The 25785-nt window shown below is 56.2% G+C and overlaps 1 protein-coding gene across 2 annotated transcripts in view; it reads left to right on the top strand.

The window, feature by feature from the left end:
- Positions 1-25785, top strand: part of CB1H4orf50 (chromosome B1 C4orf50 homolog) — a 114766-nt gene that overhangs the window by 41411 nt on the left and 47570 nt on the right. The window contains exons 11-13 of one of the 2 annotated variants that reach the window (XM_045474604.1): positions 3765-3813; positions 5705-5832; positions 10584-13607. In XM_045474604.1, the coding sequence (XP_045330560.1) occupies positions 3765-3813; positions 5705-5832; positions 10584-10835 (429 nt within the window). In that variant the 3' untranslated portion in view covers positions 10836-13607. The remainder of the gene's footprint in view (positions 1-3764; positions 3814-5704; positions 5833-10583; positions 13608-25785) is intronic. The other variant, XM_045474605.1, reaches the window with a different exon arrangement.

Genomic DNA, 25785 nt, shown 5'->3' with positions numbered 1-25785 from the left:
GGTGCTTCGTGGAGCAGTGGTGGGAGACTGGCCGGGTGGGAGGTCACTTAGGCTGTGTTCCTTGTGAGTGGGGACACCGGTGCCGGTGGTGGAGCGGGGTCCCCGTGCTCTGGGAAGGCGGACCCAGCAGGTGTAGGGGTGAGACCCGGCTGCAGCCTGTGGGGGGGGGGGGGGGGCTGTGCACACAGCAGCTTCTCTCTTTCAACAGCCAGTGACTTGGGCTGTGAGGACCGAGGGCCAGGCGGCAGGGCAGAGCGTTGCTGGCGGCTGGGCAGGGGGTGGGTTTGACGGGCGCTGCCTCTCATTCAGAGAACACAGATTCCCCGTGGAGGCTTTGGGCTCTGGCTTGCAGCCTGGGGGCGCTGCCCAGCTGGCTGGGGAGACACGGGTGGGCTCGGGGTGGGATGTGCCAGGGCAGAGGGAGCACTGAGGCCCGGCCGTGCTCCCGGAAGCGTCCCGGGAGGGCCTGGACCCTGGAGGCTCAGGTGGTCTGGCCCCTGGCCTCGGGAAGAGGCTCCCACTAAATGCAAAGGTCCGACGGAAGACGGGGCTGGGGGCTGGGGTGGGGCCCAACCGGACGGGCCCCATCAGACAGGCCGGTCCTTTATCCACTAGCCGTGGGGATGCTGGCTGAGACTCACCCCTCCCCCTTGCCAGCGTTTTCCATTCGCTCATTTCCTCCTCCCAAAGCCTGCGTTTTTAGGGAGGCCACTGAGGCTCCAAGTAGTCTGCTGGTTGCAGACGGCTGCCTTCTCGCTGTGTCCCCACAGAGGCAAGCTCTCCCGTGTCTCTGGTTACAAGGGCGCTAATCCCATCCCGAGGGCTCCCTCCTTAGGCCCTGATCACCTCCCAAAGGCACCCTCTGAATACCATCACATAGGGGTGCTGTGCTGGCCCTTGGCATGTCTGGCCTTGCACGTGCCCCGGTGTCTTTCCTCCAGCTCAGCTCAGGCACTGGTTCTAAAGTGGGGCATTTCCCTGAGGCCAGCTCGGCCAGCTTCCCCACCATCTTTCAGCGGGCACCACGGGGGTCTCGCCACCTCCCTGCCTGCACCCGGAGGTGGGAGCAAGGGGAGGGCAGGTTCCTTCCCTTTTTTGGATTCCTGAAAACCTCTCTGGGAGGTGGGGGCGGGGGTCTCAATTCCACCCACCCCTCAAGCTTGGCTTAAGTGGGCAGTGTCCCCCGCCCCCCGTCCCAGGACACCTGTTTTCTCCCGGCTTCTGCCAGGACCTAGGCTGTTGACATTCCCAAGCCAAGAATGAGACACACCTTTCTTTGTGGTTTCTATTCAGGTGTCATCCCCTCCTTGGGGGCAGATGCCCTTGGTGGGAGGGGGGAGCTGGGGAGGGGGTGCCAGGCCTCACCCCGGAGACGGCCCTGGTTAGGGTGCAGGCACGCCCTCCTGCCTGAGCCTGAACCACCTCCCCCAGGGTCTGGCCTGCTGTCAGCTCAACAAATGGCAGGTCCCATCAGAGAACTTGATGAGTGGGGCCTGCCTGGCACCCAGCAGTTCCGGGACTCGGGGGTCACTGTATTTTCTCCCCGCACGTTTGTAGCAGGCAGACGGACACGCCCCAGACCCCGAAGAATTGCCGGCCTGTGACCATGGTGCTCCCCCCTCACCTTCCTAAGCTGCCTGTTCCCTTAGGCCAGGGGGCTGCGGTCCCTCCACCGGGCTCTGTGAGGCTTCAGTAAGACCTCGTGTCAAATGGCCACACGAGCTGTCACGGACAGGCACTCAGAGAGCACCGGGGTCCCCGGGCGGAGGTCGGGGCTTGGGCATTCCAGCAGTGGGGAGCTGTCTACACGGCAGTCCTGGGCGGGGGCAGGCGACCGGCAAGGGGGCTGCTACCTTTGCTTCCTCTTGCCCCTCACTCTCCTTTTCCTCCACCTCCTTGCTCTCCTCTGGGCATCGTCAGCGAGATCTATAGACGGGCTTCCAGAAAAGCAGTCGCGTCTTCACAAGCAGCAGCGGGGCTCAGAGCCCTAAACTCCCCTAATTCATTAAATCGGCGACCCCCAGGCCTGGGCCTCCAAGGATCCAGGAAATTATTTTCCCTTTAGCTCTTGCCTTTTATGAAATTTAGAATATGGCCCCCCAAAGCTTACATGGGGGAGGGAGGGGAGCGGCGCCCACAGGGCGAACGGTAGTCGGCTACCCTGTGTGGAGCATTTCGTAGACGTCCACTCTCCTCGCGTTCCGACGAGCCCCCGCCAGGAACACGTGAGCGCCTCCATTCACGGCTCAGGGTCTGGGGTGTCTTACTTGGCCGAGACCAAGGAGGCGGCAGAGCCAGGATTCTGGGTGGCGGTGCCCGGCCCTGAGCCTCTCCAGGCCGGTGGGAAGAACGAGGGGCAGGAAGGGAAGGGGGATGTGTGGATCCCCGGTCACAGGCTGCCCTCTGGCCGTCGGTGGGATGGGTCTGAGGCTACTCTGGACACGAAGGTCAATGAGACCTCGTTCTCGTGGCGAAGGAGTCGGCATCGAACGGGCCCCCCTGGGAGGCTGGTGCGAGGGACAGTGAACGTGTGGAGAGAGGAGAGAGGGACCTGATGGGGAGTATGCTTCCTGGAGGAGGCGGCACACACACCAGGCCTGGAGGGATACAGAGGGGTTGTAGTAGCCAGAAAGGTGGCGCGAAGGCCGTCTGGGCCGCGGAGAGCTGGACATGGGCGGGCACAGGGCTGCGAGCCGTGATGGTGCCGGAGGATACGCGGTGTCCCCGGGGATATGAGCGCGGCGCCCCGTGAGCGGAAGAAGAGGCAGCATGCCTAATACAGAAGGCTCCAGTGAGTGGAGCCGGTCAAGATGGTCAAGCCACAATCTGTGCCCTTGTGTATCCGTCGCTAGGTGGGTCAACCCATTTTCGAGGGGACAAAAGAGTCCCTTGTCACGGCACAGCCCGGAGGGGCTATGTGAGAAGCAGGTGGGTGAAATCAGGGAAGACTTCCTACCGGAGGGGACATTTCGGTTGGGTTGTGACATATACATAGAAGTTCGCCAGAGAAAGAGAGAAAGGGCAGGGGTCTTCAGGCAGGGGGCCAGCTGATGTAACTACCTGGAGGACACAGTGATGGGGAAGGGAGATATCACGGTGACACCACACACGGGCCCCTGCCCCGCCAGAAACGCCCAAGACGAGGCAAGGTCTGGGCTGCTGGTCTGGAATCTGACCTGCCTTGAAGGTCCAGCCCTGCTCTTGTCAAACCAGTCGGGACACACCGGCTAGCCAACTTTGCCGCACCACCTTTTGTAGACCCTGCGCGGTCGTGGGACCCAGGAGGACAGGCACCCGGTCTACCCGGTGGCGCGGGGGACTCCAGTTCAAGCCCGACCTGAGTTCCTGGGTGACTGAGCCAGGGACCCCGGGGCAGCTCAGCAGTCGGCCGGTGCGAGGTCTGGCAGGACCTCCGTGGAGGAAGAACATCTCTCCTGGAAACTTTGCCGTCCAGCCGCCCTCATTTTCTCCCCCCACTTTTCACAGCAGTTTCTAAAACACATTAATCATAGTCTCCGTTTGGGGATTTAATCTGAGTAGAGAAAATGCAATTGCTTTCCTGCACCTGTATTCCCTAAGAGCAGATTCTGGACTCCTTCGAGGGTCACAGGCAGAGGGGGGAGGGGTGGCTCTGACCGGAGAATGTGCTTTGCGCGGGAGGGGGGGGGGGGCAGCGCATGACCTGCTTCCTCCCAGTTGCAGCCATCCGCGGGAGGCTTGTTCTGGATCACACAGAATAACTGCTGAGGCGTCTTTTCTTCCAGACCAGCCACCACCTGGATGTCGAGTCTGAGACGGCAGCAGCTGTAAGAGGTCAGTGCGATTTTCAATTAGCGATATCTGTGTGCTCAGACGCCAGGACCATGTGACAGGTGGGCCAGGGTCAAGTGCAGACTGTGAGGCACCAGCCCCGCCGTCTCCCCCTCCTGCCCTACTTGGCCCTGCCTTCTCGCTCCCCAGTGTAAGGAGAACACGGGACGAGAAACACTCCACAGAAGTGGCCGGTCTCCTCAGCCCTGTGGTTTCGCTCCTGGAAATTCATCCTAAGGAAATAATTCTCTGTGTGGAAAAACTCAATGGACAGGTGTATTCATGCCCTGGCGTTTCTGATAATGAAAAGCTCTGTGGGGCGGGGGCCCTCCAGCATTGTCGATGAGCCCTGTCGTTTAAAAATTTAGGAGAATATCATATATGAGATGGGGAATGGAATGCACTGGATGATTACAGGGATAGGGCTATGTAAGCACATCATCTGTATGAGTAGCAACTTAAGCGGGCGGATAAACTCGGATTCTCACAGCGGTTACGTAGAAAGATGATAGCGGGTGATTACTTTTGTTCTGTTTAATATGATTATTTTTAAATTTGTTTTAATGTTTATTTATTTTGGAGAGAGACAGAGTGTGAGCGGGGGAGGGGCAGAGAGAGAGGGAGACACAGAATCCGAAGCAGGCTCCAGGCTCCAAGTTGTCAGTGCAGTGCCCGATGCAGGGCTCGATCCCACCAACCGTGAGATCGTGACTGGAGCCGACGCCAGACGCTTAACAGACTGAGCCACCCAGGTGCCTCTGCTCTGTTTATTCCTAAAAAGGAAACTCAGATGCTACCTGGGCAGATAGGATTTCCCTGCTTAAGTACAGCATGCTCTCAGCATGGGGGAAGGGATTCGTTTAGCATTCTGTTCACATCGGATACTCAGCAGAAACGTGGAGAAAGTGGGGCACCGGCCGGGGTGGCTCAGCCAGCTAAGCCGTGATCATTGGCTCAGGTCATGACCTCCCGGTTCTTGAGTTCAAGCCCTACATCGGGCTCCATGCTGACAGCGCGGAGCCTGCTTGGGGTTCTCCGTGTCCCTTTCTCTCTGCCCCTCCCTAGCTCACTTTCTATCTCTCTCAAAATAAGTAAATAAACATAAAAAAAAAAAAAAGAAACACAGAAAGCACGGATGGGCATTGCCTGCAGGTGAGTGGGTTGCTCTTGAGATCTGCTTATCTAGCAATTCTTATCACAGGGTCTTGTGCTTACCAGCTGTGTAATCTTGGATGCGTTAATTAGCCTCTCTGAGCCCCAGAGTCTTATCTTTTAAAGGAGGATAATATGACCTTTCTCAGGAGTGTCTTACTGCCTGACCCAAAAAGAGAGATCTTTTCTCGGTCTTTGTCCGGTCAGGATGGGCCTGCCCTCTGTACTGTCGTGTCCTCCTAGCAGTCTGAGTTGGCATCTGTTTTCACAGTTGGAAGGGCATGAATTCCACTGGGCCCTTCATCTGCCACTAATTTGTGCAAGTGTCCTTCCTTCTGTGGGCTCAGCGTCCTCAGAAATGTGCTCAGTTGATTGAGTTACTTGTTCCTTAAACATTTCCAGAAGGCTACTGGGTACCAGACCCAGGGGGTGTATCTCAGGGTTTACAAAAATGGGTCAGCTTGCAGAGGTGGTGGTCCCCGTGTTGAACGAGCTGACAGCCAAGGAAAGAAAGCTGATGAGGGCAGGTAGTTTTCTAGGATACCCACAGCCATGACGGGACCATCAGAGGGGTGTGGATAAGGCACTCAAGGGTTTGTGGGCATCCGAGAGGGCCTCTGTCATGGGTACGTGGGGATCTGGGAATGAAAGAGAATGGAAAAGGTTATTCCAAGGCTCAGAGACTTGTGATTTTTAGAGTAGATTTCTGGTTTGAGGCTTGACTGAAAATACTCTTTTCTAGCTCAGAAGTACCTCCCGAAGCCCAAAACAGACAGTGTCATCATCCAAAGACCTTTGCATTCAGAGTCCTGGCCTGTTCCCGAGGCTGAGTGGCCAGCACAGAACACGGCTAGACCGGATTCACCAAAGGTGAGAGGACGTCAGTCATCTAATTTCTTCGATAAACTTTTGTTTTTATCAAGACTGTAACACACATAAGGAAAATGGCACAAATTGTAAGTGTACAGATCAATGAATTATCATGGAGTGACACCGCAAAAGCCATCACCAGGTTGAGAACTAGAAAAACGACCAGTACCACAGAAACCCCTTGGTTTCCCTTCCTAGTCTCTATCTATTATCTACCATTTAATTTGTGGTTTTGGTCAAGTCATGTGTTCGGTGTCTGGTTATTTTTCCCTGAGTGCTAGACATCATGTGTCAAAACCTAAAGATGTAATTTGGGGTTCTGCCTCATAGTGTATTGTCTTCACCCAGAGCGTGCTTCCTTTTGCTTGTGACAGGTGGCTAGGCCGGGCTCAGGCCATTCCTCACATCATAACCTGGTTCAGAGGTGGTTTCAGCACTTACGAGTTCTGTTTTCCTTCCCTTTCACTCTCACTCCTTGGGCATAGCCTTTGGCGTCCTGACCAGAAGACTGTAGTGTTTACCAGCATCTTTTGCCCGTGACCCTTGTCAGTCCCATGAGGCTGGGAAAAGCCTTGCTTAGCCTTCTGCATCACAACTGCCACTGTTACCGTAGGCTCTCACCTGGAGGGAAGGATGGCCTCCACGGCCATGCCAGTGACTCCCGGCTTCTCTCCTGTTTTCAGCTTTAGTCCCTCAGATCCTGCCCATCTCCGTAGCTCTCAGATGGTTTAAATAGAAGGTATGTTCTGTTCTGTCCAGCTTTTCTAGTATTTACCAGAGGTTCAGTCCAAAATGTCCTAACCAAGTGGAGCCACAGCAGCCCCCTCTTTTCTCAGAGAGAACATATTTTACTGATGAGATGTGAAGTCTGACGGGCTTGAGTTCAAATCGCAACTGTAACTCAGCGTGATGTTGGGCAGAGGACTTACTGTGTCTGTGTCTCTGCTTCCTTGTCTGTAACATGGGGATGATACTTCCAACTGCTAGTATGATCACAAAATCAGGTAAACAGGGCTGAATAAGTATGTGAACAAGAGAGATGCTCAGGAGAAGAGGAAAGTCACCATTACTCAGGAGGAATCTGATCTTATTCTTAGCATTTCATCTCAGCCTATTGGTGATTTCCTTCCACCTGTCATTTGCGTGGCATCTCTCCTGCCTCCATGATTACATTAATTTTTTTGTCCAAAAAACGGAGACAGTATTTACCTCTTAGAATTGTTAGGACAGTTCAATGAAAGCACACACATAACATGCTTGCTATAGTGCTTGGTACACGAGAGGTGGTCAATAAATGACAGCTATTGTTACTGGCCTTCATTTATTTTTAAAATTTCATTTATTTATTTTTGAGAGAGAGAGAAATAGAGAGAGAGAGAGAGAGAGAGAGAGAGAGCAAGTGGGGGGAGGGGCAGAGAGAGAGAATCCCAAGCAGGCTTCACACTGTCAGCACAGAGCTGATGCGGGGCTCAATCTCTCGAACCGTGAGATCATGACCTGAGCCGAAATCAAACGTTGGATGCTTAACCAACTGAGCCACCCAGGTGCCCCTATTAGTCACCTTCTTAAACATTTTGTCCCCCTGACTGGTGACTTTAATTTTAAATTACTCGTCTACAGGTTTATTACCTAAGAATGAGTACTTTTTTTGTTTTTTTGGTTTTTTCCCAGCTTTGGTCTTTTCCTAGGAAAATTTCCTCTGACTTTTGATCTTTGGCCTGGCTTATCCCAAGCAATAGAAGGCATTCTAGAAAAAGGAAACAGTACCCACAAAGACGGAGGGGTCAGTGCTCCTCAGGTGTCAGGGGCATTGCGGGCAGTTAAACGTGGCTGTGGCAGGAAGTAAGAAGGTGTAGAGAGGGGTCTTAGAGATCCCAGTGATGATGTTAAAAATTTTTTAATGTTTTGTTTATTTATTTATTCATTTTTGAAGGACACAGAGAGAGTGTGTGTGTGTAAGCGGGGGAGGGACAGACAGAGAGAGGGAGACACAGAATCCGAAGCAGGCTCCAGGCTCCGAGCTGTCAGCACACAGCCCAATGCGGGGCTCGAACCCATGAACCGTGAGATCATGACCTGAGCTGAAGTCTGATGTTTAACCAACTGAGCCACCCAGGTGCCCCCCGGTGATGATGATGATGAGAGTAACAGTGGGAAAGAAGCCCCCCGCCCCCTTCCTGAATGCCTGCTCGCCGTGTGCAATGCACTGGCTCTTCCAGTCCTCACGAGGGGCTTACAAAATAGGCATCAGAATTTGCCCCCTTTACCTGTGAGAAAAGACGAGGCACAGAGGAGGTATATAGCCGACCCTGGGTCACGCAGTTCATAGGCAGCAGAGCTGGGGTCCCACCCAGGCAGCCTGGCTCTGGAGCTGGGGCTGCGGCCGCTGAGTGGCCAGACTATGAGAAGCCTTCACGGGAGGGATGGGAACAGTCTCTCCTGCCCCCTGCACGGCCCAGCCTGGAGTTCAGGGTGAGAAAAACCCCGCGAGGGCGTGCGCTAGGTGGTGCTGGCCAGAAACTTGAGGAAACGGGCAGAGCATAAACTGAATGAATGAATGAATGAATGAACCAGAAGGTGCTCCAAGTTTCCGGATTGTTCTTTAGCTTTCTTCAGAGTCATCGCCACGCACGTCGAATGCCACCATTAAACACGCTTCCTCCATTGGACGCAGTTACAAATCCGCGGGATGTTGGCCTGACTCTGCAGAGAGATGATGGGATGTCAGTACAGCCATTTTTTTCCCCTGCTTTGTGAGCACCTGACCCACAGGGGGCCCTCTCAAGGGCCTGTGGGACGCAGAATCAGAGTGAGGGGCTGGTGGGCTCTTTCTCTAGAAGGTCACGGGGCACCTGGTCGCCCCCCCACCCCACCCCACCCAGGCTGCATCCTGCTCCGCCGTGCAGGGCGTCAAGAAGCAGAGAGCCCGCTGCCTTGTGGGACAACAGATTGCGAGCCATAGATCCGGGCTGGCTCGAGGGGAAGGGCTTCCTGTGGTGAAAATGAGTTTGTTAAATAACTACACTGGAGGATCAGTGACCTAGCAGCAAAACGAGGTCATTGTTGAAGGGCAGTAGCTAAATTTGTCACATGTCACAATTCTATTATTTTATGGTCGAGCTTAGAGAAAAGAAAAAAGAAAGAAAGCAGGGAGGGCCTGGAAATACACACACATATCCCAAGAAGGCTGGTAAACCTTTGGTGATGGAGGCAATGTCTGTCCCTGTGTCACAGACCGGTCATGCCACTGCCCCACCGAAGACCCTTTATCTGTCCTGTGTGTGACAGCCGGCGGTAGGGGTGAATGGTGCAGGCCCAGGGGTTGAGCGACCTGGGCTCAAATCCCGACTCTGCCTCCTGTTAGCTGTGTGGCCATGGGCAAGTCACTTAACCTCTCTGGGCCTCTGTTTCTTCATCTGTACAATGAGGTAATAATCCTAGTTGCCTCTTTGGGTTAAAGACGGAATGAATCAATATGCGTACATTGCTTAGCATGATATCCGGCACATCATAGGAGCTCCAGAAATGTTCGCTGCCATAGGCTGAACCGTAGGAGATATTGTACTACCTTCTTGCGACAGAATCTGCGGTTTCATGAGGTTTAAACTATTATCATCGACAAGTGCAGATTCCTTAAGTCGCTGGTTGCACGTTACGCTACGTGCAATGACCTTCAGCTTTTAACAGCAGAATCCTGCTCCTTCTCGAAAGTCTGGCTCGGACACCGCCTCCTCCAGGAGGCCTTCCTGCCCCTCAGTGTACGGTCAGTGCTCCCCTCCCGGGGGCTCCACTGGCGGGTGCGTGGGCCTCTCTTCCGGCACTGATTCGGCCGCGGACCTGCACGTTTTTTGGCCTGCCTGGGCCGCTGGGTGGGGAGCACCCTGGGGGAGGGGCCGGTCCAGGCGGGGCACACGGGCCAGCGCCCAATGACCGGCATTTCCTCTCCTTCCTGGCTGTGCCCCTTTCTCAGCCATCGGTGGAACTGCGTGTGCCACGCCACCCACTGGTCACGGCCTCCCAAGGGCGTGGGAGAAGTTTGCTCCCTTCTGCCTGTCTGACTGCTGAGGCCCTCTGCCAGAGGACTGAGCAGAGACAGAAGTAGGACTGACACTGCCCAGCATGGGGATCCTTCCGTCCGTCATTTGCGGGGAAGGTGCTTGATAACTGTGGATGCTGCGCATGGAGGGCTGACATGCGTATGATAGGGGAGGGTGGAGCTCCAGAAAGAGTGGGTGGGGCTTTGAGGGCAGGTGGGCTTGGGTTCAGCAGCCGCATAGATTTAGGTGAGCTATTTAGGGTCTCTGAAACAGGCACCTGTTTCCCCATCGGTCATGCGGGCCTGATGACAGCCTGGTGGGAGGGCTCAGTGGAAACAGGTGAACCAGCTCGGTGACAAGAGCCGTGGGCGGTGCCCGGCATGAGGTCGGCAGCCAGTCGACATCGATTGCCGTTTGACGGGACACTCGCCATCTCTCGTCCCTGCAAACAAGAAACGTCCCCGCTCTATGGGGACACCATCAGTGACACCCCCCAGCCCCTGTTCCTCCCCCGCCGCCCCGTGAAGGCATCGTGTGCCTCGTTGAGCTGTATAGGAGGACGTGAGCAGTGCAGGGGGAGCACTCGTGCCGGGCACACAAAGCCTCCGCAGATGTTCCTTCCTGTTGCCGTCTCTTCCCTGGATAAGTGTGGGATGAGGGGGCTTTTACGAGCTTGGAGAGGCAGAGACCATTTCATTCTGCTCTTGTCTCCAGCTTCCCCCGCCCTCAGGGCCGACGCCTGGTCCCGGAGCGTGTCCGTGTCCGGCTGCAGCCGCCGTGGAGCCCGCGTGCCCTGCGCGACGCCCGCGGGGAGAAGGCGGGCTGTCCTGTCCCGTCCTCCGCGCCGATGACCCCCCGCCACCCTCTGAGCTCCTGAGTCCTGCGAGGATCCTGGCTGTCCACAAAGAGCTCACACAAAGCATTCGCAGCAATGCCCGGGTCCATCGATCACCGCTGGAGTTATAAATTTAATAGAAGCGCTCACGCTCCGGGGCCGTTTCATAGACTCCATAAATATTTGAAGCCGAGCCTTCAGACACGGCTTTAAGGAATTGGTAGCAATCAAAGCCCTCATTCGGTGGCAAGTGGTTTTGCCTCTAGCTCGGGGGTCTGTGCTGCTCGTCGGAGCTTGGGAGAAATACTCGACTGTGCCCGACACATTCCGAGAGCTTTGTCAAGGCAGCAAAGGGAATATTTACCGTACCAAAACCTATTGAAAGACTGGTCCGGTGGTTCTCAACTGGGCGTGATTTTTCCCAACCAGGGAAAAAATTGGCAACGTCCGGAGACATTTTCTATGGCCCTACCTCGGAAGCCGCTCCCGGCATCTGGTGGGTAGAGGCCGGGGATGCTGTTAAACATCCCACGATGCACAAGGCAGTGTCCTACAACACAGGTAATCCAGCCCAGATGTCAACAGCGCCGGGGTTGGGAACCCCTGAACTGGTCTATCAGCTCCTAACATTGGCAGCCACAGAGACCTGTGTTGTTATTTTCCTGCCCTTGGGGCCCCTCCCCATGTGTGAAAAGAGTTTTGTCTACTAGATGAAATGCTTGATTTAAGTAATTATATATTTTACGTGTTAAGGCATTAAAACCCATCGGAACTTTCTAAAGGCCCATTCGTTCAACCAGCATTTGTTGACATCCAGCGAATGCCAGGAAGTATAATGTGAGGGAGAGGGAGGTGAGCCAACTCTGGTCCCTGCCTCAGGTTGCTCACGGGGCAATGGGAGACACACGTATGAACCACGCACCATGTAGCTCATTAAGAGTGCCATGAGTTGTGGTGAGATGAAGGTAAGGGCCCTTTCTGCCCGGCCTCGGAAAATGGAGGTCATTCAGGAGGGGATGGCTGAGCAGAGCCCCTGGGCCCACTGAGGTGTTCAACACACAGGTGAGGTAGGGAAGGGTGTTGCAGTCAAAGGGAACAGCACGTGCAAAGGCCCCGAGGCATGGAACTGAACTTTGTGCGTGTCATTAAAGACGTGTGCAAAGCAGCCCCTGGCCCAGCCAGCTACGAGGGGTTCCTGCCTCATCCCATCCTGCACCCCTCTCTTTCCTCCTGAGAATAGGACTTATGCCCTGACCTGGGTGTAGGACTCAGGAGTGAAGAAAATGCACCTATCCTGAGGGCAAGCCGCCCAACAAAAGAATCAAGGGGCCTCGCACCACTTATGCCCAGATCCTGTCCCCGGGCTCACCAATCAGAGACACTATCTCTGTCTCTGGAAAGGGACTGGTGAAGGGTTGAGGGAAAGGTCAGAGTTACCTGTCCGGTTCCGTTTCCCCCTGGAATGTCTTGTCACTTTGGGCCAAGGAGGTATCAGGACCAGAGACCTGGGGCTCCCGGGGCAGCAGGCAAACGTGTAGATTTTATTTTAATGCGGTTTAACTTTAAATATTGGGAAGTGCAGGGAGGTCCCATCTACCCTTCCCCTGGCCTCCCGTAACGTTCACATCGTATACACCTGACCACACGGCAGTGACAGAAACCAACGGATTTATTTTGAGGGAACCCGGGGGAGCCATTGATTCATAAGAAAAGCGGGGCCATCGAGCCTGCGACAACACACTGAGCTGCCGCCACCGTGATGAACCCAAGGGGCTGCGTGATGGGTCATCACATCCATCCACCTGTCCTTGCGCTGATTTGCCAACAGACCCAGCCATCCGTTTGTTCAGTGCGCATTCAGCGCTAACTGCCATGTGAGACCAGGTCCTGGGAAGCAGGAACAAAGAAGATGCGGTCGGTCTGTATCCCCCAGGACCTCCTGGCAACCGTGCGTCCCCATCAAGTGCTCAAGGAACCCCCGATGTTGGAAAACACTGTTGTAATTACTGCCATTCCGGCCACCAACGCCAGCCACGGAATTGCCAGCCGTGTGGCGTCCTATACAGCTGGTCCCTCACGTTGGTGTGGGGCCTCTCTTTGGGCGCTTTGTCCACCTTTATTTTGGGACAACGCCGTCAGCTTTGGGCACTGGCACTACGAGGAAGAGGAGGGATGAGCCAGGTGAGGCCGGGCAACAGCCAGCCGAACCTCACTGCTAAGCCGGCCGGATGCTCTCGAGGCCACCCCTGATCTCCAGGACGCTCCCCCCGGGTTCGGGGGCCCTGCCGCCTGTCACGTGAGCGCTCCGCCTCCTGCGTCTCATAGCCTGGGCCTCGGCGGAGAGGCGACTGGGGAAAATCCATTAACGGAAGCCAAGGCAATCTTTGTAGCATAACACGGTGATTCCGTAATAAATCATCTTCCGAAGCCAGAAACCACTTATTAACCGGCCTGGGGCTGGCACTTCCTGTCGCCTCAAGCCGGGTCGTTGCTTGGGGCTGTGATTCCCTGGTGGTGCATTTGCGATGGCGGATGAAGGACTCTGGCATTTTCTTCACCTCCACCGTAGACCCCAGCCCTGGGAAGGGGCCACCCCCTCGCTGGGCCTGATGTGGCCAGTGCCCAGTCTGGTCAGATGCCCCCGGGGTGGAGGCTGCACCAGCTGGGGCGGCAGAGTGGGGTCAGGCAGGAACCCGGCACGCAGAAGCTGGGGTCAGGCCGCCCCCCACACCGGGAACCGCGCTGTGAGTGACCCGAGGCCTCCGGGGAGCGACCAGATGGACCGGCCCGGCTGCCGCGGCAGAAAACAATTTGTCAGAGGGCTGTCAATAAGCAGCCACGGTGACCTTCTTTGGGACTGCCTGCCCAGGCTCTGCAGAACGGAAGCCCTGAGCCCGAGCGAGGTAATGCACTCCCCCCCCCCCCACCCCTCACTCCTGCAAAAGGGCCCCACCCGGGCTCTTAAGCAAATCAGATGAGAGTGTTGGCCTGGCCCGTGGCCAAGCTGCAGGGAATGTTAAGTGCGTGACTCTCCCAGCCGCCTGATTCATTGTCCTGCCCTCCGGGGAGGCATTTTCCTCTAGTGGAAGAGGTTCTGCTCAGCAGACACTTCCTGGGGCACCTGCTGGGGGGTCAGCCCCGGAGGGAGGCGGCCGCCACGCGTGCAAAGGCCTGGGGTGCAGTCGGGGGGCGGGTAGGAAGCAGGGTGGACCTACTTGTCTTTCTGTAACCCTGGGGTCGAGGTTGCCAGAAGGAAGGTGCTGCCTGTTTCTGCAATCGTGCTGTGATTCTCTCGTTTTGTTGAACGTATGCATTTGGTAGAAGTAAGACATTTTCATTCTTCAAAATCTGGAAGGCGCAGAAGTGTGCACAGGGCCAGCTTCTTCCTTTTCCTCTCCCGTCCCCAGGGGCCAACAGGTCCCAGTTTCTTTTCTTTTTTTCAAGTTGATTTATTTTTGAGGGGGGGGGGATGATCGGAGGAGGGGCAGAGAGGGAGGGAGAGAGAATCCCAAGCAGGCTGTGAGCTGTTAGCTCAGAGCCCAGCGGGCCTTGAACCCGCAAACCGTGAGATCATGACCTGAGCCGACATAAAGAGTCGGATGCTTAACCGGCTGAGCCCCCCAGGCGCCCCGAGGTGCCAAGGAGGGATTTCGTACGAATCCCTCTGGAGATGCTGGCGTGCTATAAGCGGTGGCCCGGGGACGCGCACATCTGTGCCCCAGGGGAGGCGCTCCGTACCGTCCTGCCCCCGGGGCCTTCCCATCGACGCTATCTTGGTGTCCGTGCTGCATCCGAACGTACGTTTCGCCTTCGTGTTTCAACAGTTGCGTTGTTTTCCACGTGTGGTTTCTACCCGTCCTCTTTCGACGGACGTCTGCGTCGTTTGTGATCTGTTGCCGTTCAGGCCGGTGCCGTGGTGCAAATGCTCGCACATACGCCTGGCCGGAAGCACAGCCTGCTGCCCGCCCCCCTCCCCACCCCGGGGAGGTCCCACTCGCAAGGCTTGGGGGTCCTGGCTGCCCGCAGCCCTGCCATGTTCTTCCAATTCAGCATCTACCTTCCAGCCCCTACCGTGTGCCTGGCGTGGTTGGAGGTGGTGAGCTAGACAGAGGGGGCCCTCGCCCTCACCGGGGAGCTGCTGAGTGGGACGTGAGAGTTTGTAAGCAGGTGTTTCCTTCCTGACCCAATGAGGGACCGTCTGGGTTTCCATCCTGCAGACGCTCACGGCCCGGGTGGGACGCGATGTGTGGTGGGAGTGACCTCAGGGCAGGGGAGCTGGGATCTGGCCACCGGGGACGGATGACGACAAGGCTGCAGGCAGCTAGAGGCAGCGGGGAGCAGAGAAGGTGGCGTTCGGGCTGAGCCATGAGGGGCGATACGGTCCCCAGAGCAGAGGTGGTGGCCTGGGTGGGGCCGGCAGGAAGGGACCTAGGGTTTCTGAGCCACGCTGTGCGCTGGGCTCCGTGCTCGGTGGCTGGCACCCCAGGTCCCAGGGTCGACGCCCGGCAGGGGCCTAGGAAGCCGGAGGTGGCCGGAGGACCCCACGCAGCAGGTGGTGCCGACACCTGCATCCACAGCCCCGGAGGCTGGGTTTCCTCCTGTAAAAAGGAAGTGGCATCGCTCTGAACACAGTCTCACCACACCGGAGCCTTGCCGGGGTCTGATGTCTGTGACACACGCCCCGTCCCTGCGCGTCCCTCTTTCCCTCCCTTTTTTGCTGGCGCTCAGGAGCTCGGCCCACACCCTGCTTCAGCTCACTTCTCTGTGCCTCAGTTTTCTCATCTGTCAAATGGGGATGCCTGCCTCCCAGGGAGGGTCTGAGGGACCAGTGAGTTCACACACCCCGAGCGCTGAGAAAAGGCCCTCGAGCACCGTGGCGAGTACGGACGCCCGGCCGATGTGTTGTCTCTGCACCGGATTTTTGAAAACCAGAAAGGATAAGCGTCCTGGGAGGCAGAGCAGGAGAGAGGGCGGCCTGGTGACGCGGCCCAGCCAGTGCTCAGGACCGAAAGCTGATTGGGGGTGGGGGGCAGGTGGCAAAAGAGACCGGAATGCGGTCTCACTGCCGCTTGGGCCCCGCGTGTGGTGACGCAGCCGAGCTTTCCGGGGCCGCAGCAGACCGGCTTGTAAATTTAGTCCCGAAAGCGGCCACCCGGTCCCCGCAGGCTGAGGCCTTGCACTGGCCCTCGCCACCCCAGTGCGAAGCTGTGCACCCCCTCCGGGGTCTCTGGGACTTTCTATTGCTCTGCCTTCCCAGAGAGCGGAGGGTCTCCTTGCCGGGATCCTTCCGGAGACAGCCAGGGGCAGCTGACTTCCTTCCATTTCCGGAAAGTCCCTGTTTATTTATCTGGAAGAGTGCTCACTTCTGCGGCTCGAGTGTGTCCTTTTTCTTCCTTTGGACCCTTTTAAAACTAACAAATCTAACATGGGCCGTAGAAGCTTAGAGAGAGAGAGAGAGAGAGCTAGTCTACTCGCGCCACAACCCCGGCTCTGCTCCCCGGCAACCGCATGACCTTGAGCAAGCTACTTAACCTCTCTGTGCCTCGGTCTCCTTCCCCGGAAAAGGATGCAAATAACAGAATCCACCTCAGAGAGTGTATTCTGGAAGGACTGGGTAGAGGCTAGGAGCCCGATCCTTAGCTGTTGGCAGTATTGATGGTTTCCTAAAGCACAGCCTGTCAGCACCCTTTCACCTAGAAAGCCAGCAGCTGCTGTCGGGCAGAGCAAGCACTTGACCAACAAAGAGCTTACTGTGTGGCGTGTGAAATGAGTTCCCGGGCTCCCCCTTCCCCCTTCGAGCCCGTGGGAGCGGCTCCGTGATGGATCAGGGCCAGCTCCAGCCCCGAGTTCTGCTTGCCTGCCAGCCGCGGCCTCTCTGTATGGCCTCGGGCAAGTTTAGCGCCTCTGGGCCTCAGTGTTCTTACCTGTAAAATGGGGACACTTACACTTACAAAGTCCAGAGTCCCCTCACTGTGTAAGCTATGATGATTTCTGCTGTCATTAAATTCGTCACCTGCGCAAGTCAGGGGACAGTGTCAAACTGCCCGTTGCGGGAGTCAACAGCACACAGCGCCCCTGATCCGTCATCACCCTGGGCACGGCGCCCCTGTGGCTCCAGGCCGGCGCCGTGTCTCTGGACCTTCTCGCTGTCCAGCCTGCGAGGGAAGGGCTTCGTGCCCATTTTGAAGCTGAGAAAACTGAGGCCCAGACTGCTAGAGCCAGGATTTGAGTCCCCGTCTGTAGGGCTCTGAGCCTGAAATCAGCTTTCTTTCCAACCGGGCACGCAGGTCCTCACGTCTGTACCCTTGTAACCCACCCCCCCTGCATGCTGCATGTGTTACTGTCTGCTTCTAGGGAGGAGTTAGACCTAAAATAAAAGACATAGGTACGAGAAAAAGAATGTGTGTTGCAGAAGCATGAAACCTTAGGGTCAAATCATAGGTGAAGAGGGAGTAGGACAGAATAATTATTCTGGGCCCTGAGGCTATGGGTAGGTACCCATAGCCATACCCATACCCCACTGAATGGAAAAGTGAGTTCTGAGCTTCCTGGTAGCTGAGGCAAAAAAGGGGAGTGGCATGGGCTGTCCCGCGCTGACTTTCCAATAAAAGGAAACAGGTTTGGAGAACGTTTCTTGCAGCTCTGAGCCCGGAGGGCAGGCCTCCTGAGGGTCTCTAGACTGTGGCCAGGACAAATGGCGACTCGTGTCCCTGGTGACACGCCTCCACAACCTTGGGGAGGGAAGGCGCCTCTAGCTGAAGCCGTGCCCTGCCTCTCCCTTGGCCACGCCAGGCTTTGTGGGGTTCTCACGACTCCCTGGGCTGAGCAGTGTAAGTTGCCCTTTAGGGATGCGACCCGTGGAGAAGCTTCGGCCGTGTTCTACGTCTACTCTGCTTGTGGGGCACAGAACTCCCTGCCATCCTCCAAAGCCCTTCCCCTCTGCGGCAGTGCCCAGCTCAGGGGGCTCCACGCTGGATTTCCTGCCAGGAGCTAATCCCCTTCCCGTCCTCCCCGTCCACCACCACACACACACACACACACACACACACACACACGCAGCAATTCTCTCCTCGGCTATAAATCTCAGCTAAGTGCTCTCCTGGGCTCCCGGACCCACTGGGGCTGAGCTTCAGGACCGGCAGCTCTGTCTGCTGGGGCTGGGACGCAGGTGCAAGGCTGGGGGGCGGGGAGAGGGGTGCGTGGAGGGGGAGCTGGGCTCTCACTGCCTCCAGATGCTGCTGCCTCCCTCGTCCCCATCTCCAGGACAGGGGTGCCCCGGGGTTTGCCTCACGCTGGGCCAGACCCAAGAACTTATCTCTTCCACCAACACACACAAGGGGAAGCCTGCAGACAGAAGCTGTCCCAGTGGCCTCGAGTAGCCAACCCCCCGTCGTTAACCATGGTTCGTTATTGGGTACGAGCCGTGACTGCGGGCCTGCTGTGTTTTTGCTGTCCTGGGTTCCAGGTAGGCAGCGCTGGGTCAGAGAATACCTGCTGGGGGTGGGGGAGGGGGCCCGCTGTCAGGTAGCAGGAACCAGCCAGCCAGCCCCCCTCCCCACTCTTCCAGGGCTGCTGTGTCTGGTTGTTCAGGTTGTGTACTGAACAAAGCATCTGGCCAGGGGCAAAAAGAGGTGAAATCCAGCCTTACCCTCTCCTTGCCAAGTGCCTGTCTGAAGAGACCAAGGCCACTGATTCCTCCCTTTACCCCCAGGTAGGCTGAGTCCTGCGTCCTCAGTCCTGTGTCAGGAGCTTAAGGGCTCCTCTGCCCCAGCACCAAGCTGAGGGGAGAGACGGAACACTGGGCCGGGAGCCAAGGGGCCTGGGCCCACTCCCAGGGCTGCTTCCCGATACATGCGTGTGCCCAGGTGAGTCACTTACCTTCTCTGTGCTCATTGGCCGAAGCGTCGCTATTACGGCATCGTAAACCAGCCCGAGTTCAGCCTTCTGGAACATCGATTCTCACGCTCTCGGGTCTGCAGGTTGACTTGGCTGCGGCCAGCCAGGCTGGGTTCGGGCTGCGAGCTGGGTTCGGGCCGGCTCCCCCTGCCACCGTGTCCTCCTTGGGATTCTCGGAATCCCTCCTCCGGCCACCTGGGCCTGGTCCTCCGCGGCACAGAGGAGGACGCACAGAGCAGCGAAGCCTCTTGACCCCTCTGCTCAGAACAGTCAAAATGAGTCGCGGGAACAGGTTGAACATCCACAGGGTGAGGAAATACGCCCCCCCCCCGCCCCCTCCCCCGAGTTACAAGCTCACGCGGCAGGCGGACGAACCGGTCAGAAACCCCAACCCGCCACCCCCTCGCAGCAGGACTTGAGCGCGTCCCGTGCGGTTCAGCGGTCAGGGCGGGAGGTGACCAGCTGTGCAGAGTGGCCGTCACAGGGGACAGCGGTGACTTTGTGTCCACTGCCTTCCTCCTCTGCCGTTCTTTGAACATCTTTATGTTGACATAAACTGTTTTGAGCAAAATCCAAAATTCGCCAGGGACACCCATGTGCCCCAAGCGGAGTGAGGGCTGGAGGGCCCCCTGGTGCACACAGCCCCGCGTGTGGGCCTCAGTGTCCCCGCTGGAGCGCCTGCCCGGCTGTTCCCGCCTCCGACCGGCTCCTTCCTGCCCAGTCTGCCTCCTGGCAACGCTTGGCTTTCCTTCCGGTCTGCCAAACGGATCTGAACCGAGACATCCAGGAGAGGAAAACGGAGTCAAGTCCTCAGAGGGGCCAGGCGCCTTTATCTCGTGCACTGGATCTTTTAGGAAGCTGGGAATGTTTTCCCCACGGCCTCCTGGGGTGGCCAGGGCCGGCTGTTGTCCGCCGTCCCAGGTCAGCTGGGGTGGGGTCACCGGGCCGAGCGGCCTGGGAGCAGGGACCCCTGGCCTCGCTGCTTTCTGGACAGATGTCACCACTCTGTGTCCAACCATCAGAGGTGCCCTGGCTCGTTGCCGGCTTCGCTAGGATTCTGAGGCGTGAGCTCGCCGGCTTCCGGCAGCTTGCTTCAGGAAATCAGCGCAGCAGGGAAGGCCGGAAAGCTTAACTTCCGTTCTCCTTCTCTCTCTCTCTCCTTCTCGCTCCTCTGTGCATGTGCACGTGGGTGTGCGTGTGTGCATATGTGTGTGCGTGGGTCCTCAGATACTCAGAATACATCCAGGACCCGACCACTTGTTACCAACCCCAACAAGGACCGGTTGTCCTGCGGACATACTCCCAGTGCCTGAAGCACTGACTGGTACACGCTGGGGGCTCCGTGTTGATGGAAGGAATGCGTGAGTCGGTTGGCTTCAGCTTCCCACTCCAGCTTTGCCCTACTTCTCAACCCTCGCCCTCCCCCGTCCATCAGAGCGGTCATACCCTGGGTGCAGGTGGCTCTGCTGTACTGTGGCTAGGACAGTCATCTGGTGTGACTATTTCATGCTATGTGGTGAATGGCTGCTAGTGTCGAGGGACACTGGCTCATCTGAACAGAGAAACTCATTGGCATCATTTCGGAAAACACTGTTTTTACGAGAAAATACAAGTGCTCAGAAAGGAGACAGAGTAACAAAAGGAGCCCCTACATAGAACGTCAGTCAGCTTCAACACCGGTTTGTTCCAGAACAATCTCGTTTCATCTGTACAGCACCCACTTCTCACATGTATTACTTTCAAGTAAAACTAGACAATTTATCACTGAATTCATAAATATTTTACAAAGCCATCATACCTCAAAGAAACAATCCCTTGATTTCATCAAACACCCAATCAGTCTTCAAGTTGCCAATTGTCTCATCAGTTAATAGGTAAAATTGGTTTTTGGCAGTTTGTTGGGATCAGGATCTAGATAAGGTCCTTAAACTGTGATTTCCCGGTGTGTCTTTTTCTGTGGTAACATTTAGCATTTTAACCAATAAGTATTCACACTGTCGTACAACCATCTCCGCCATCCGTCTCCGGAACTTTCTCATCTTCCCAAACTGAAGCTCTGTCTCCATGAAATACTCCCTCCCCCCACCCCATCGCCTCCCCAGCCCCTGGCACCCGCCATCTGCTTTCTGTCCACGAATCTGACTACTCTGGGGACGTCCCGTAAATGGAATCGCACCGTGTTTGCGCTTTTGTGGCCGTGTCTGCAAGGTTCATCCATGTTGTCGCGTGTGGTAGGATGCCCTTCGTCTTCAAGGATGAGTCACGTTCTGCTGGGTGGACATATTGTGTTTGTCCACTCTTCCATCAATGGGCACTTGCGGGTTTGTTTTTAAACTCTTCTCGTCTTAGTTTTCTTGGAATGTGCTGTTGGCGGAAGCAGGTGGCTTGTCCTTCAGTCTCCCACACGGGCTCTTGCCGGTGGTGTCCCCGCGGTGCTGTGTCCTGTGTGTGTCCTCGAATTGGCCCCTGGACCTGGAGGTCAGGCAGGGTCCAGGCTCAGCTGGGCTTTGCCCCTAGACTCTTACAGGTAGGATCGTGCTCTTCCTTCCGGAGGGCGTGTGTCTGGCTGCCTCTCCTTGCGTGCTGTTGGCATCCGCCATTGCCCGGGACCCAGGTTCATGGACTCGTTACTGGTTACAAACCGGTAAGTCGCGTCATTCCTTTATGTGCGTGCTGGAACCCTTCTACGAGGAATTTCCCCTTGCCTGCTGTCTAGCTATTCCCTACATTTGGTTTTTATCTACCTCCGAAGTTTGCAAACTAGGAGTGCTCGCTCACTCATTAACTCATTCATTCACTCAGTCACTCACTCATTCACCCATTCGTTCATTAACTCACTCATTCAAAACTCATTCATTCACTCAGTCACTCATTCGTTAACTTACTCATTCACTCACTCACCCACACGTTCATTCATTAACTCACTCACCCACTCATTCATTCATGAACTCACCCACTCATTAACTCACTCACCCTCACACTCATTCATTAACTCACTCATTCATCAACTCACTAGCTCACTCATTCCCTCACTAACTCATTCATTAACTTCCTCATTGACAAACTCATTCACTCACACACTCACTCACTTCCCAACTTTTACCAACTGCCTGTTCTGGGTGCTTGCTGAGGGTAGAAAGATGAGGCACTGTCCCTGGGTGATCACACACCTGAAGGAGATAACAGAATAACAGGCGACCAGCATAACAGAAGTATTAAGGTCCCATGGGTGCGCAGGGCTGGGGAGACTGGAAGAAGCACTTTAGTGGCAAATCTGACTCCTGTCATCTTGGGCCAGGATTAGCGGATGGTGACGGTCAGCTGGCTGACGTGGGTTCCTGCTGGCCTGGCTGACAGCTCACACTTTGACACTTTCGAAGTTTGAGTTTTTAAGCTGGAATGCACATAAACCACCCTGACCTCAGCTCCCAGAGGGACAGATCAGCTGGCATTCCTCAGGGTGGTTCCAATCCCCTGGAATCAGAGGAGCCTTGGGTTAGAGCCTGGACACAGCTGCATGCAGGGGCCTCAGTGAGAGTGACCAGGACCTCAGAGGACACACAGGAGGAACCTGCTTCGCACAGGAGTCAGCAGCTGTCAGATGAGGGAGGCCCCAGGACTGGGGTGTGGGCGGCCTGGCCTCCACAGGCTGTCAGACAAGGGAGGCCCCAGGGCTGGGGTGTGGAGGGCCTGGCCTCCACAGGCTGTCAGACGAGGGAGGCCCAGGGCTGGGGTGTGGGGGGCCTGGCCTCCACAGGCTGTCAGACAAGGGAGGCCTCAGGGCTGGGGTGTGGGGGGCCTGGCCTCCACAGGCTGTCAGACGAGGGAGGCCCAGGGCTGGGGTGTGGGGGGCCTGGCCTCCACAGGCTGTCAGACGAGGGAGGCCCAGGGCTGGGGTGTGTGGGGCCTGGCCTCCACAGGCTGTCAGACGAGGGAGGCCCAGGGCTGGGGTGTGGGGGGCCTGGCTTCCACAGGCTGTCAGACGAGGGAGGCCCAGGGCTGGGGTGTGGGGGGCCTGGCCTCCACAGGCTGTCAGACGAGGGAGGCCCAGGGCTGGGGTGTGGGGGGACTGACCTCCACAGACCCCACTGCCCTGCCGACCTGTAGTCATGTGGCTCCTTAGGTCTTTTCCTACAGGCAACTTCTTATTCCATCTGTCTGTCTCCCCTGGCTGCACTTACCTACTCCAGGGAGCAGGGAGGTGATGGACATTGAGTTCCTCCCCCATGTCTGCACCCCGAAAGAGGGCTTGACCACAGAACTCTCCAGCTGGTAGACTTTGGGTCAACAGGAAATGAAGGCCAAGTCTTGGAGGCTACATAGTTCAGCTCCTTTGTCTCACACCCCAGAAGGAAAGAGGCGACATCCCCAAGTGGGTGATTGAAGAGTGAGTGAGTGCGTTTGCTGTTGGGGGGAGGGGGAGGGGTGAGGAGAGAGAGAGCAGGAAGTCATTACCACCCAAGAGCTGCAGATGAGGACAAGGTGCTTCTACCCCCGAAGATGGAGAGAGCTACCCTGCCATTGCCCAAGCTTTTGATGGGACAGAGAATAAATTCCGGAACCTTCTGTCTTCCCTCTCTCCAGACGCCTGCCTGCATCTCTCATTGGCAAGGAGCCAGAGACCAAGGGAAACGTTATTCTTGAGGTCAACCTCCTGGGGTCATCCTTAAGGGTGGGTCTCTTGGGTTCATCCTTCGGGGTCGGCCTCCTGGAGCCCAGAGAATGGGGCCAGGAAGGCAGAATAACCAGCAGAGTACATGAAAACACAGCAGGAGGTTCAGCTGACCAAGGTTAATCAGAGCCTACGTGCATAGTAGATACTGAACAAAAATTTGAATTTCCCACCATGATTGATAGGAGCCACTGAGATGGAGAAAGAGAGGCTGATAAGGAGTCAGGAGGCCTGGGCGGGTCCGAGCTGCGGGCCTCCTTGGGTGGGCAGTTTCAGAACACTCCGGAGCTTGCTTTGCTCATTAGGCTACTCGTGTGAGTCACCGAATATACAGATGCTCAGTACTCACGGCCAAGAAGCTCATCTGTGAACCCTCGCAGGGTTGTCCCTTCCCCAGAGCTCTGTCTGAGGCTGATCGAACCCTAGGGAAGAGAACGTAGAGGAAGGTAACGTGAGTCTTCGGGTTTGGCCTCAGCTGGGACCTGGGCACCAGCAGCCGGCTCGGCCCCTCGGGAATCCAGGGGACAAGCTGAATCACAAATGACACCGGAAGGAAGATTAGGATGTCATGCCTTTTCCAGGCTGTCTAAACAGGGTGTTGCTTACTAAGGGGACCCTCCGCTCTCTGCTTTGGCTCCCTTACGCGGTGGGGGCTGGGGGCTCCCAAGACCCCGGGAGATCCTCCTGTTCACCAGAAAGGCTTCGACATTCTCAGCCCAGAGCACCTCGTCATATACACTCAAGTGATGGAGTCTTTTATCGAGATTTGTTTTGTAAATCTGAGAACAGGCTGTGGGGCCACTTGGGCCTGGGTGGGAACTCCAGCCACACCATTTACCAGCCATGGGGCCCTGGGCAGGTGTCTTACTAGATTTTCATAAGGAGTCGGTGAATTAAGGCAGAGCAGCCCTTCCCAGACGCGACCCCCCAGGCACTCGGCTTCCAGCCTCAGTTTCCCGCTGCACAGATGAGCCTGGTCCCTGCTGCTTGTCCCTGATCCGTCTCCCCGCCAGGCCGTGTGCTCTTCAAGGGTGTGGGCCCACCCTGCTCATCTCTTCATCCTCCACCCCTGCAAGCCCTAGGAGGGTGGAGACACTTCCTCCACTGGGGGCTGGGGGCTTCCAGAAGATTCTCCCGGGTATTAACCAGGCTGTGGCCTTTGCTCACCCGTCAGGGGAGGGGAGGATGTGCCGAGCGGCTCTGGGTCGTAACTTCTGCCTCGATGTCGGCCCCATCTGTCATTCCCATTCATTCACTCCCTCATTCACTCCCCAAACACTTCCCTAGTGCCTGAGGGAGACATAGCCAATAGCCATAGAAACAGGCCAGGGTTATGGGGGCAACAAAGGGGAACCCTGGACAAGATAAGAACCCAGACTCTTACAGGCTGTCCACTGTGATTGTCCAAGGGACAGATGAGGGATCTGGACACCAGTGGCATTGGTGACTGCAGCACGGGTCTTCTGACTTCCTGTCCAGAGCTGTGTCCCATCGGCTAGGGACACAGCATGTCAGAGGTTTCTGTGGGAGGGGTATGGGAGCTCGGGGATTGCCTGAGCCACCTCCCGAAGGCTCATGTCTGCCCAAGACCACACAGCACGGGCGAGAGGTGGAGCCCTCTTTACCCTGACTCCTCACAAGGGATCTGGAAAGGGAACCACATACCTCCACGCTATCCCAGTTCCACCTGCCGGTGCTTGGACACCAAGCCCAAAGGTGCATCCCCAGTAAAATTCAAAAACTAAAGGGGAGGACCCCAAAAATGAGACCCCCCTGGGGAAACTTAGAACCTATCCGCAGAGTGGATGTAAAGAAACAAAATCATTAAAATATTGCCAGGTTCTGTTGTGTTCAGAATGGTTTTAGGGAGGGTGTGGCCACTTTAAGGAGGAGCCTACCGTGGGGGGCGGGGGGAGAGGGGGTCCAGATATCCCAGAAAAAGCTGCTGCTGTGAGAAAAGAGGCTGAGCATCCCTGAGCATCTCTTGTGGCTCAGGCTGGGAGCCTTCCTGGTTGCCCAAAACACCAGAATAACATCATAGCCTTTGAAATAAGCCCAGTGCCTAACTAAGCCTGGCAGAGCAGATACTCCGAGACATAATTTAAGTCACATTTTTTCCTGCTTATAAAAGTTAATATATGCTTTCTTGGGTAAGCTTAGAAAATACGAAAAAAACTAAACAAAAGTGCATGGAATCCCATCATTAAGAGGGGTCAACTTTCAGCGCTTGGACATTTACCCTTATTCGGCCAGACTTTTTACAATTTGCGATCGCACTGTGTATAACGATGTGTAGTAGCATTTCCCGGTCAACAATGTGTTATTGTCGTGTGATTTCACAGGGGCAGGAGACCTGCTGCTTAAGGTAATGGAGTCTGGAGCGTTTACTAGCCATGGACAAGTTGACTGAATTCCCCTGGGCCTTCATTTCCTTGAATGCAATATAAATAAGCATAGTGTGTATCTCGCCTGCTCATTGGAGCAAAGAACTAAATATGTAACGTGCTTAGAAC

The sequence above is a fragment of the Leopardus geoffroyi genome, chromosome B1 (genome assembly GCF_018350155.1).
Source record: "Leopardus geoffroyi isolate Oge1 chromosome B1, O.geoffroyi_Oge1_pat1.0, whole genome shotgun sequence".
Classification (NCBI taxonomy): Eukaryota; Metazoa; Chordata; class Mammalia; order Carnivora; family Felidae; genus Leopardus; species Leopardus geoffroyi.
Note: the sequence above shows the minus strand (reverse complement) of the source record. Positions and strands in the feature narration are given on the sequence as shown.